The sequence below is a fragment of the Puma concolor genome, chromosome A2 (genome assembly GCF_028749965.1).
Source record: "Puma concolor isolate L17-30 chromosome A2, mPumCon1.1.hap2, whole genome shotgun sequence".
Classification (NCBI taxonomy): domain Eukaryota; kingdom Metazoa; phylum Chordata; class Mammalia; order Carnivora; family Felidae; genus Puma; species Puma concolor.
This window is the reverse complement of record NC_141668.1, coordinates 876,605-890,324: the sequence shown is the minus strand read 5'-3', so window position 1 is coordinate 890,324 and position 13,720 is coordinate 876,605. Positions and strand designations below refer to the sequence as shown.

Below are 13,720 nucleotides of genomic sequence, written 5' to 3'. Positions count from 1 at the left end.
GTCATCGGTCACATTCTTCCTCCTTCTTATGGGACAATCAGGTATCCAGACGTCTTTGTCTTCTAAGAATGGCATCAGATTCTTGTCAATTAATTGCTCATCTATTAAGGCTTAAGCTGAGATCTGGTGAAATCTTGCCCTAGAGAATCTCAAATTACCAATTAATCTGATAAGAGAGGCAGAAATCTCAATCTCTTGCTACAGAAGGGAGGGAGCATAAGCCCGTGGTGACAAACAGAAAGAACTATTGATATAAAGTTGTTTTATCTGCACCATATATCTTCCATCCAATTGAGGCAGCAAAACAAGAAGGGAAATGGGCCACGATAATGATTTTTCCTTTAACCCATGCTTGCAGCAGGTGAACGTTCAAGTCCGAAAGGTCTGGCCCAGGAAAGCGCTGCAGAAAAACAAACTTCGAATGCAAAGGAAAAGCCGGCCCTGACAGTGGCTTCGTCTTCCGCTGGAAAGTCAGAAAGCAAGAGGAAACGCTGACCCGAGAGGTCTCTCTTCTGCAGGAACGCTGGCCTCGCACACACCACGGTCATTTCCCCCCAAGGGTCACCCTGAGGCAGAGAACGGTAGCAAGGGTCGTCCTGCTCTAAAGGCACCGCCCTCTGCTGTTCATGGTGACACGAAGCTGCCGCTCAGACGAGTCTTTCCGAGGATGACAGTCCCTTTCCCAGCCCCCTCGTGCTGCAGCTGAGACCCCGGACCCCAGACACGAGAGCAGTAGCCACTTTCCCTGCGAGCAACTTCATCTCACGCTGGGAATGTGCCCTCCTTCCACCCGGTCCTGCCGGCAAGAAAGAAGGTCACAGCACAGCCGTGCAGGAACCCACGGTAATCACGCACGAACACACGCGCGCGCGCGCGCACACGTGTGCACATGACATACACATGACACTCAGATACACACAAATGAATACAGACAACACACATGTACACAAGTGTGCACACAACACACAGATACACACAGACGACTACACACATGTGCACGCATGTACACGGCATACACATGACACAGATGAATACAGACAACATGCACATACATGTGTACGTGACATACACACGCCAAATACAGACAACATGCACACACATCTGCACACGACATACACATGATACACAGATACACATAAACGAATACAGACAACACACATGTGCACACGACATACACATGACACACAGATACACACAGATGAATACAGACAACACGCACACACATGCACACATGTGCACAGGGCATACACACAACACACACAGATGAATACGGACAACATGCATGCCCACATGTGCACACGACATACACATGACACACACAGACACACAGATGAATACAGACCATACGCACACACATGTGCACATGACACACACACGACACACAGATACACTCAGATGAATACGGACAACACGCACACCCACATGTGCACATAACATATACATCACACACACAGACATACATAGATATACAGATGAATAGAGACAACACATACACACACACACACACACACACACACACACACACCACATCAATGTTTCCCAAGGGAGGGAAAACTCCACAGATTTGGACGGTCTAGAATAAGTAACTGTTGTCCAAACGGTTTGCTTCACAAAGGAACCGAGGAGGTGCCCTGCCTTTGTTGGAACAGCACAGAGCTGAGCCTCCAGCAGGGCGTCGTGTTCAAGTTCCCATTTGAGCTTCTCTGTAAGACGATTCTAAAGACCACGCTCACTGAGAGTTCCCGTTCTAGGACACGGAGCCTGACAACAGACATGGACACATGGAGCTCACCATCCAGGCAAAGAGGGCAGAAATGGGAGGCCGCGTCTCAAAAAAAAGTACTTGAGAAAACCAGTCGACACTCTGATGCAAACTTGAAGAGTCAGCTGCTGAGGACTTCTCTAAAAAACAAGTAAAAGCACCATCTACAGCTCAAAAGGGTCTTGGGTTTCAAGCTGGCTTTGATACATGGTCTGTGGTTTGCGCTCAAAATAAAATATCTTCTGCCCTATCGTGTTAGACAACTATTGCTAACTGATGAAATTTGCTACCTACAGTATAGCAACTCCTGAAACAAGCTGGCGGAGTGAACTTTGTTGGGAGGTGTGGGCACAGAAAGAAGGCGTGCAGGACCAGAGTGAGAAACGGCACAGACCGTGAGCGGTCCTCCCACACTGCGTGTGACCGACGGCACGGACCGTGAGTGGCCCCTCCCACACTGCGTGTGACCACTGAAACGCGGGCAACTTCTGAATTCATAATGAAGAAACGCCTGAACGGTGAACACTATAACGCAACAGCAAAATCATATGTGGGCAGGACTGCACACACATCTGCACACACGTGCACACACACCTGTGTGCACGTGGCCAGCCACACACTTCCATTACTTGAAGAAGACACAACGGTTTCACAAAGCACAGCGTCAAAAGCCAGGGTCATTGGTGTGATGACCTGAAAATGGGGCGGCCCGTGTGTCACCCGCCAGGTACACACTGTGGGCACAGGGCCCCTCGATATGTGTGGGTCAGAAAGGGGAGAAGGAATAGCACCCGTCCCTAAGGCCATGTCTTCCCCTCTGAAGGAGGACTCATGCCCCAAGACCTGGACTACTTTTCTGGAGTTTCAACCGGCAAGGAGGCTGCGCAAGCACAGGTGCGGGTCCCACCCGCTCCCCGGGGCCGCTGCGTCCACGTGCCCCGTGGTCTGGGCTGCAGGTCGGAGGGCTGAAGGGCTCTGTTTTGTGGAGAACGGCCCCGAAGCTCAGGCCCCTGGGTCAGAACACTGGGTGACCGACAGGCTGGCTGCCGGCCGGCCTCCCGCCCCCGAGGTACCAGGAATGCCTCCTCCCGTGTCTCTGGGTGAAGACGGGCAGGGTGAGGGCACCCCCACTCCACCCACCCAATGAGCGCCGGGGGCGGAACACCAGGGCCTCTACTCACTCGGTTCCGGTCACAATGTAGCCGTGGTCCTCCTGGGAAGGCTTGACCTCCAGCCGCAGGCCTTCCGTGGGGCGTCCCTGGGCTCCGGCCGTGAGGTGGGCGTCTTCCTGCGAGGGTCGGGGAACCCAGGGCCGGAACCCGCCGAAGCCGCCCGTGCCGGGCTCTGCGGGAAGCGGCCTCTGCAGCCGCTCCTTGGAGTAGGTCTGACTCCTCACGTCCTCCACCCCGGCGCTCTCCTCCTCCCAAGTCGGGGGGGCCTCGGCGGCCTCTGATTTCTTTGCCTCCATTTTGAAGGGCTCCGAAAGAGGGGGTACGGCAGGAGAGAGTTGGGACCCAGGGTCCGGCAGGCGGTCCCCAAGTTCGAGGCTCAAACGACTGACCTGGCAGAAAGGAGGCTCCGTGAGATGAAGTTTAGGGGGATGGGCGGGTAGCCGCAGGCAGGGGAGGGAGCAGTTCTGTCACAGCTGCACTCAGACATCCGGTCGGCCAGGGCAGGACGAGGGCCGCGCACATCAGCATCACTCACGGTGAGTGAGTGCATCTGTCTCTGTCTCTCTGTCTCTGGTTCACTTTCTCTGTCTTGGTCACTTTCTCTCTCTGTCTCTCTGTCTCTGTCTCCGTGTCTGTCTGTCTCTGTCTCTGGTTGTCTTTCTCGCTCTGTCACAGTCACATACACCTTCCTCAAGAATCTGACTTTATAAAATCAGTGTAGGCGTTTGGCATCTAAAGTTTTAAAGAGAGCGCACGTGGATTCTGAGACCCCATCCTACCCCTCTGGAAACAGCGGGCCTCTGACAATGACAGTACTATTTGCATCTACTGAGCTCTTACAATGTACAAAGGCTCTCTCTCAGACACCTGGTCTGCGTGAACCCCCTGAGTCCTCACGATGTCATGCTCGTCCCCATTTCACAGGGAAGTGGAGACACCAGGACCAAGCGGTCACAGGGACACGTGATTGCATCCTCACACCCCCTGAGGGACGCTGGGTCGTCATATGCAAAGGCTTGCCCGTCCTGACCCCCGTTTCCTGGACAAGAGGGCCCTCAGAACCACTTAATTGACATCTCGCCAGATGAACATCATCTTACACACACAGGGCTGATTATATGCCAGACACTGTGCTCAACGATCTGTGCACATTCGCTCATTTAATTGTCACCCCAGCCTGTGAGCGCAGGCCTAGTTTTACCTCTAATCCATAGACTCCGAGGCCTACAGAGGTTAATAATTTGCCCAAGATCACTGAGGCACTGATTGGCAGATCCAGAATTTGAGTGCAGCTCTGACTGATGTCAGGGATGCCACCACTGGACCACACTGCCCTCTCAGACTCCGGCCTGCTTCCAAGGGAAGCGAATGGTCACTCCTGCTGCTGGGGCACGAAGTGCACGCCCAGGGCACCTCCTCCTGCATACGAGAGCAAGAGACCCCTGCTCATTCTGCAAGGTATGTCCTTTTTCCGCATGAAATCACATCCCCTGGATTATACCGGATGGAAAAAGGAAAAGTGAATTTACTTTATGCTTTCCATTCTCTTCTTAACTAAAAACTGTACATGATGTTTTTCCTTTTGTGTTTTGAAATATGTAAAGAAAACAGTATCTTGGTAAAAACATTTGCTCGAATCTGGATCCTGAACGGTGGCTGTACGTAGCATTTCAGTTACTAAGTAGGGATGGAACACTCTCCTCAGGCTTTTGAAGGAAAGAGAATTATGTTTTTGCTTAAACTGTGTTCCGTGAGAAGAGGAAACAAAAGATACTAATAAATAAGAGCTCAGAAAACACAACACTCAATACCCATTTGGAAAAAAGTTGCTTGAAAACATACCCCAGGTAACAGAGAAATGAATCAAAATTCAACTTGTTTAGGATGGAAAGGTAGGGTATAAGGACCCTGGGGTCTTCACAGAGTCAACGTGGACTCAAGTGTGTGCCCTGGGGAGACCCAGCAGCCTTGGCTTTGGCCGCACTCGGCCTTCGCTGTAAAATTCCCTCCACTTCCTAAGTCAAGAAACACGTTCTTAGGCCCACGTCTCCCTCCTCAACTGACACAGAATATCCCCCCATTTCTGATGGACATTTAAGAGGACTGTTGATGTTCTCTTCTGCTACTTGCTAACAGCATCGAACCAAAAACCACTGAAGTAATCTGGAAAGAGAAGTACAAACCAAAAATTGTTTTCCACTCTACAAAAAAACAGAACCACATATCGTGTGTATCATCGCTCACACACTGATCTTCTGCATCCTTAAGGCTTGTGCTAATGAGCAAAGGTTCTTAAGTAGGAACCCCTCGGTGAGTGGGGGTACCTGTGACTGAGCCCTGCTTCAGACTGCCTTCCCAACCAGCGCTGTCCAACAGGACCTCCGGCGATGATGGAAATGTTCCGTATCGGCACCATCCGATGCCCTCGTTACGAAGCAACACTGGAATGTGGGCTAGCACAAGTCGGGAAGCATGTTTTTTATTTCCTTAATTTTAATGAACTTAGATTCAGGGTTAAATAGCCGCCGTGTGGCCACTGGCTGCCACGTTAGACAGTGCAGTCCTAACTGTCCAGAGCCTGTGAAGGTCCCTGCTACGTGGAGCTCGGGAGTCAGTGCACACAGGACAGTCACAAGGACATAAAGCAGGCGTTTGATGTAATCGGTCCAGGTAGGAAAATTCTAAGGAATGCTGATTTTCTTACTCGTATTAATTATATTTTTCATATTCCTACAATGGGTATTAGTACATAATCTGAAAGCAGATATTACTATGTATCAAAATATACACAATGTTGTATGCACTCTTTATATTTTTTCCCCTATTTGGGGATTATGAGAGTTTTTTCCATCCTTTTCTGAAAAAAAACAAACAAAAAAACCTTTCTATATCACGTATGTTCCCAAACCACGAACAGAGAGATGGCCAGCCCAGCTCTAGATCTGAGGTGAACCAAACACGCAGAGACGCTCCGTCTTACCTCTTCGTAAGCTCTCCCTCCACCGTCCTGCACTCTGTCATCTGTGGAAGACACAGCGTTATCAGAAGCCTTGTCAAGAATGTCATCGCAGGTGACGCCCACACCAAAGGACCACAGACAGTCCTTCACAGAAGAGCGGGCATAATGATGTCGGCCTAATTTCTACTATCAAGCAAACTTTTTCTGTTTATAGTACAATATTAGCCTTCTATGAGCTTCATGGAAGAGGAGGGGGTTACCAGCTAAAACACAGATGTGAAGTCAGTAACAAATCGCATTACCAGCCTCACGGATCTGTGTGTCATCGTCAGAGTTAGCTCGCGGCAAGAAACCAGTGCCGGCAGCAGTTAATAGTGACAGAAAAGCAAAGTCAGGCGTCTACACCAAACCACCTCAAGTTAAGATGTCTTTACAGTTCATCACTTTTCGCTGATGGTGGTTTCTCTAAATACCCTACCGGCAGTGCCCGATGGTGCGTAACCCGAGAAGTCGTGAAGCCCAAATGCCCAGGCACCTTCTATACCCCTCCTCACCCTCAGAGAGGCAGCAGTCTTTTTATTCTTTGACTGCCTAACACACAGCCTCGTCCTGCTGGAGCTTGTGGTGTCCTGACTCCAGCTTCCGAGCATGCTTTTGTCCCAGCCCACAGAGCAGAGACACATGCACCTTTTCACTTGTGTTTCTGGCACATGTTTTATGTGTGCCTGCTGTGTGCAGGGCACTGCATTAGACACTTTCGTGTAGGTCCAGAGACTCTGAGAAGCAGTCAGTCACAGAGAAGGCCAGTCATCAGGGGAGACGAAACCTGACCTGCTCAGCCCTTAGCCCAAGGGTTCCAGCTGTCGTGTGCGTGCACGCGTGCATATGTGTGTGCATGCATGTGCATGCATGTACATGTGTGCACGCGCGTGTGCATGCATATGTACGCATGTGTGTGTGCATGTGCATGTGCACAGGTGTGCATGAGTGTACATGCGCACGTGTACGTGTGTGTGCACTGCATGCATGTGCATGTGCATGTGTGCGTGTGTTGCATGCATGTGTGCACACATGTGCGTGCGTGTATGTACGCGTGTGTGCGTGCGTGTGTGCCTATTGTGTGCGTGTGTGTGCACATGTGTGCATATATGAGCGTGTGTGCACGCATGTGCACGCACCCTGGGAGGGTGGGGGGATCTCTGCTCTCTCGCTGGTGCAGCCTCACAGGGTGGCTCTGAGCCTCAAGCAGACATTCAAATGGAGCCTTTTCACTGTATTATTCAAATATTTGACTCCATTCACCCACACAATCCAAACAAAAACACTTTCTATCTGGCCTGTTTTTTTCTAACTCTGAACCTCAGCACAGAGAGCAATTTGCCTTTCAACATAATTACTCTGGTAGGCTCAGCCTGTTAAGAAGGCTTTTAGAGGCAAAAGTTCAAACGGAGAAAAATCGTTTCTACAAATCCACCTCTCCTCAGCAGAAGGAACGTGTAACCGCTCGGTGAGCCAGGCCTCTGCACGGCCCCATCCCGCCCCACAGCCCCGCAAACCTGAGTGACCCTGGGGCCGGGAGCCTCACCTGGCACGCCTCCACCCTGCCGGCCAACGCCGGACTCTCTCGGCTTTCCCGCGGCTCCTTTCTCGGCACCTCGCGGCTCCCCTTCTGCCCCCACGGCTCGCATGGCGGAGGCAATCGCGCGGGCCACCTCGCCGAGGTCCGGCTGCTCTCCCAGGTCCTTCAGGAGACTCTGGATAAGTGTTTCTGGGGGGCACACACAAGAGCAAGCACAGGAGACACCGGGGAGGAGCGGTCAACACGGAACGAAGGGATGAACGAGCGACCCCAAACGGCACGGCGGGCACCCAGCAGGTGCAGAGAGCGGTGGGACCCCAAGCGGAGCAGTGGAAGTTGTGTCGACGGAAGGCACAGTATCGGCCATTCCAAAACTCACTGCGTGGGCCTAGCAGCAGACCGGACGATGGGGAACAAGGGGTCAGTGAGTCCCGGGATGGAGAACAAGAACTATCATTCTCTGAAGAACAGAGTAAAACCTGAAAAGACTGCGTGCAACCTCAGTGACCTGCAGAGCCACCTTAGGCACAACGGACCACAGCCAGAGAGCAAGAAGGAGACAGAGAGAGAATGGGACCCAAAAGCCGAAGGGGAAGGGAAAAACCCTCGGCAATTCCCCCAAACTGGGGAAGAGCATTAAGTGTGAAAGCCAAGGCACCCGGCAGACCCCAGAACCAACCCGAGAGCGAGCCACGCAGGGGCATCTCCTGGGAAGGGCAAGGGCGAGACGGCTCCCAACGGCCCCCAGAGGCTGCGACGCGACGCAGGCAGTGGCTGACTTGGCGCAGAGCAGGGCGCGAGACACACTGCGTGTCTGGTAAGAGTGATGCCTTCACATATTTATAATCAGGTGTTTGATAACACACACAGGAATGACGTATTTGAAGTGTGAAAGAAAAAACTTCTAATTCAGAAGCCCACGTCCAGGGAAGATCGCCTTCCAGCATGAGGGTGACGGAAAGACATGTCCGTATCATTCGAGGAGCCAAGCTAATCTGTCACCAGCAGACCTGCAGGACACGAAACGCCGAGGGAATGACACCGGCTGGAAACACAGGCCTGTGAGAAGTGCTGGAGGCTAGCGGAAGGGCGGCCGGGTGGGCGCACGCGCACGACGGTCTTCCTCCTAACGCCTCTATTCCAGGAGGAAGCAGTCACGTCTAACGCAGGGTTTATAAAGCAGGTCGACGGGAGTACCTGCCACCAGAGGGTAACGGAACCGTGCTGTTGTAAGGTTACCACACTCGTCTTACATGAGGCATCCTGACAACCCTAAGCAGACGATTTTCAACAAAGCTGCCTTAATTCGAAGGCGTTTCAATGGAGAAAGAGAAATATTTTTTCAAAAGATGATCAAACAAAAAACTCTGACGTAACACTTTTATCCAGAATATACATTTAAAAACACCTATAACATCAACAATAATAATAAAAAGGGACGTTCCAATGAAAATAGGCAAAGGAACTGAACAGAAACTTCAGAAAAGAAAATATACAAGTGGCCAGTAAGCACATGGAAAAGTGCTCAGCACCATTACTAATCATTGAAAGGCTAATTAAAGCCACAGTCAGCATATTTCATGCCTGCTAATATGACTCAATTTTAAAAGACTGAGAACAAATTTTGCAAAGGAAATGTAGCAGCAGGAACTTTTGTACATCCCTGGTAGGAGTAAAGCTTTAGAGCTCCCAGGAAGCCCCTGTGGCAGTTTCTTATAATAGAATATACTCCTTCCATATACCTAGAAAATGTGCTCAAAAACCTATGTCCATGGAAGAGGCGTATAAGATTGTGTTTAGCAGCCTTATCCGTAATAGCTATACAAAAAAAAAAAAAAAAAATCCAAAAATCCATCAACAGGAGAATGGACGAACTATCTGTCATTATCTGCACAAGCAGCAATGAACTATGGTCACGTACAAACATCCGGACGGATCCAAAGGGGATTATGTTGAGTGAGAAGCCAGACACTGAAGAACACACATGATTCTTTCAGTAGGAGGTGATTCCAGGACCGGGTGGGGCCTATGCAGGGGACAGGGTGTTGAGACAGACCGGGCACAGGAAGACACTCCCTGGGATGATGGGGATGTCTAATGGCACACTGGTTATGTGTGCACACACGTGTCAACACACTCATTCATACGCTCGGCATCCACACACTTCATGATACGTAAATCTCACTCCGTAACCGTAACGTTTAACGGAGTCCTGTTTCTGACGTGGGGGCAGGGGGCTGGCTTTTTTCCTGAGTATTTAATGCTGGCTAAATGTGTCACTGGTTCCTAAGTGAAGGTTCATGTAAGATGATTATTCTCATGACTTTGCTCCCGAAGAACAGTGACCTAGTGAGAGTTCACACTTCCCATGGCTTCATTTAGGCGATCCTCTGAACTAAGTTGGGGGGGCATCATTCCCCGCTTCTTACAAATTAAGAAATTTAGGCTTTTTGTATTTTTTAACATTTCCATCTTTGGGAACTAAACTAGAGTTGCACACGTAATTCCCTGTAGCACTTTCCCTCTCTTGCCCGCCAACAGGCATGAGAAGTTCTCAGCGCTCATGATTCAGCAGGGCCCCTGCCCTCACACCAAACAGAAGCCAAGCGTCTGCTCTGAAAAGGCACTTGCAGAAAAAAGAAGGTCCACGGTGACCCACATTTGCCAAATCCACTCCAGCAGCCTTTCCTTTCATCACGGTGACAATGAGAAACAATCCTGACAGAAACCGTGGCAAGAAAACACCACAGTCACTCGCCACATGCAGACCCGACCACTCGTGCAACACAGGGGTAGACGGACGCGGGGCCCACGGCGTTGAGGGACCGGCAGGCACAGCGCTGGCCCAGGAGGAGGAAAGAGCGCAGGGGCCTCACCCACAGAGGCAGACAGGAGCACGGCGCCAGGCCGTGTCTGCTTTCTGCGTGGACCCGTTAGCACAGGCAACTGCCAGGTGTCGGCCGTGAACCCCACTGCTGGCAGCACTGGATTCCTGTCCACTTTCTCAAGCCTCACAATTCTGGAATCTGCAGGGGTTTCCCCTTTCTCGGTGATAAGTGTAGCGGAGACTTTGGTTTCTAAGAACACATTTAAAATTCTCACCAGTCACTACGTGGCCCCTATGGTGCTCCGCCCCCGGGGCTGCCGAGCCAGATTCGCATGAAGAAAAGTTGACCCCTTTCTGGGGGGTTGGGGGGGAAGCGTGCACTCTGCCGCTTAGGAGAAAGAGTGCTACGTGCGTCCAAACATTGCTTCAGGGAGCTGAGAGCTGATGAGGCTGCACACACAGATCCGGCCCACGCGGGTACGGACTCCTCTCCCCACGGGCACTCCCAGGGTGTGGTCGGGGCAAGCCTCTTACTCTCACTCTCACTGGTGCTCAGTTCCCTTCTGTGTAAAATGGGAACAAGTGAGCCAGGCCTGAGAAGCACTTCCGTGGGGCAGCACCACGAGTGACAACTCTAAGTATGACCATGATGAGGCGCTGATGGTCGCGAGTCATGTAGCCCTCCACTGCTTTTCGTCCCTCACGACCCATCATGAACACAGAGGCTGGGGTGTCCGTGCTGAGCTCCGGCTACAGTTCAGCATCTTCGCAAGCAAGAAGCAGAGAACACGCCGTGTGTGCCCCAGAACGCTTACTTGTGCCAAGTGATGCTGCCTCCCAGTTGGTTCAACATTCAACGTAAGATTGCGCTTTGTGAGACGGTTCTTTGCCAAAGTATTCATGTGCATTTAAAGACGTGTGAAACTCAGTTATTAAAGTCAGACCCCAGGCTCCACCCATCTACTCTCTCACCTGTTCCTCCACCCGACCAACCCACTCACCCATCCACCCACCTATCCTATCCACCCTTCCACCCATCCACCCATCCACCCACCCATCCACTCTCCCACCCACCCACCCACACATCCACTCACCCACCCTCCCACCCTCTCATCCCCCCACCCATACACGCATCCCCCACCCACCTCTCACCCCCCCACCCACATATGCACCCACCCACCCATCCACCCACCAACCCACACATCCACCCACCTATCCAGTCTCCCACCCACCCATCCAATCTCCCACTCACCCATCCACCCACCCACCCACACATCCACCCACCTATCCAGTCTCCCACCCACCCATCTACTCTCCCACCCATCCACTCTCCCACTCACCCATCTACTCTCCTACCCACTCACCCACCCTCCCACCCTCTCATCCCCCCACCCATACATGCATCCCCCCACCTACTTCTCACCCCCCCACCCACATATGCACCCACCCACCCATCCAATCTCCCACCCACTTATCCACCCACCCACTCACCCATCCACCCATCCACCCATCCATTCACCTATTCACTTCACTAACTGGTACTGGGCACTCCTTGTGTTGAGAACTTAGGAGTACGAATCACCATGAGGAAGGATAGAGAATTAAAGGCATGGTTTGCTTCAGAGCTACAATAGGATTCGCACTCACACAGCCAGAGAGACTTGACGACTGGACAGTATTAAGCAAACTCAACATATGGGACAGACCAACTGCAGAGACCCTGCAAGAACATCAAATGACAGCACAACCCAAAAACTGATTCCAGTTTCCTCCTAAAACAGACAAGTATTTGAGCTCACACGCTCCCCAAACTGTCAGTTATTACCCCATCTGCAGGCAAATGTCTTTCCTGAAATTCAACCAAACAACCTCCAAACTTTAAATCTACTTGTAAATTACCTCCTACATTTTACCCTCAGAAATTAACAATGAAATTGACAAACTTAGATCTGACAACCGTCACTATAAAACTTTTAAACTATAAGAATATAAAACTTAGTTTTTACTAAAAAAGTTTTAAAAATTCTTATTAATTTCTAATGAAGGTAACCCAATTAATTTACTCATTTTTTTTTATTTTATTTTTTTTTAATTTTTTTTTTCAACGTTTATTTATTTTTGGGACAGAGAGAGACAGAGCATGAACGGGGGAGGGGCAGAGAGAGAGGGAGACACAGAATCGGAAACAGGCTCCAGGCTCTGAGCCATCAGCCCAGAGCCCGACGCGGGGCTCGAACTCACGGACCGCGAGATCGTGACCTGGCTGAAGTCGGACGCTTAACCGACTGCGCCACCCAGGCGCCCCTAATTTACTCATTTTTTAAAAAGATAAACCCAATTTATATCTTTTGAGAAAAAATCTTACTGTATAAATTTTGGGGTCTGAGTTACCCTGAGCAAAACTTTTTCATTAAAAACGTCAAGAATACATTTTAAGTAGAAAATCAGGGGCGCCTGGGTGGCGCAGTCGGTTAAGCGTCCGACTTCAGCCAGGTCACGATCTCGCGGTCCGTGAGTTCGAGCCCCGCGTCGGGCTCTGGGCTGATGGCTCAGAGCCTGGAGCCTGTTTCCGATTCTGTGTCTCCCTCTCTCTCTGCCCCTCGCCTGTTCATGCTCTGTCTCTCTCTGTCCCAAAAATAAATAAACGTTGGAAAAAAAAAAAAAAAGAAAATCAGTAAAAAACATGAAAAAATAACCTAAGCTAAAAAGTAAGCACAAGTCTTTGTCTTTGCTGTTTATTAGGCCTGTGGCAGCATAAACGCACCCACTCTAAGTGGTCTGTCTGCGGGGCTGCAACGATGGCATAAAAGGGGCGAAAGGGCAGGCACCTAAAAGTAGGAGCCAGACTGCAGGTGGCCGAGGCCCGTCACAGTGCTCTGCTGCTCCCTGTGCACAAGCCCCCTGGGCGCACACCATGACGCCCCCGACATCCGCTGAGGCAGGAAACGGATCGATACATGTGTGAGAAATTTTTAACAAGTGTTGAATCAAAAATGTGTCTCTGGTGAATGCAAACTTCACCAGGAAATCCACTGGACAAAAACGTTCCATTCCCAAGCACCTTGGCCAACCAAGGGCTTGCCCCGGTCTCTCACACCACCCTCGTCTCGCAGAGCCAAGGTGTGTGTGCTAACAGGGCTCCAACCACGGAATCCCTGCCCCACCCCGCTCTGCATCCAACAGCAGCAGGCAGAGGACGTCTCTTACCTCCCCTGTGACAACATTTCAGACCAAGTTAAGCCCCTGAGTCAAGGCTTCCTGTCTACCTGGGCAGAACGTTTCCTCTCAGGGCCCCACTGTCTCCAGCCACTGTCCAATTCCAGACGGAGGAGCACAACCCGATTACCGTGCCGGACGTGCAGTGTAAAGCAGTACAAGAACTACCACGGTGATTATTCCGACCCTGGTTTACAGCAACCTG

The 13,720-nt window shown here is 51.0% G+C and overlaps 1 protein-coding gene across 1 annotated transcript in view; it reads right to left on the bottom strand.

Annotated features, from left to right (window-relative positions):
- PTPRN2 (protein tyrosine phosphatase receptor type N2) overlaps positions 1 to 13,720 on the bottom strand; it is an 806,499-nt gene that overhangs the window by 467,588 nt on the left and 325,191 nt on the right. The window contains exons 8-10 of the mRNA XM_086680696.1: positions 7,479 to 7,661; positions 5,915 to 5,955; positions 2,944 to 3,323 (exon numbers count right to left, since the gene is read on the bottom strand). Of these exons, the coding sequence (XP_086536822.1) occupies positions 2,944 to 3,323; positions 5,915 to 5,955; positions 7,479 to 7,661 (604 nt within the window). The remainder of the gene's footprint in view (positions 1 to 2,943; positions 3,324 to 5,914; positions 5,956 to 7,478; positions 7,662 to 13,720) is intronic.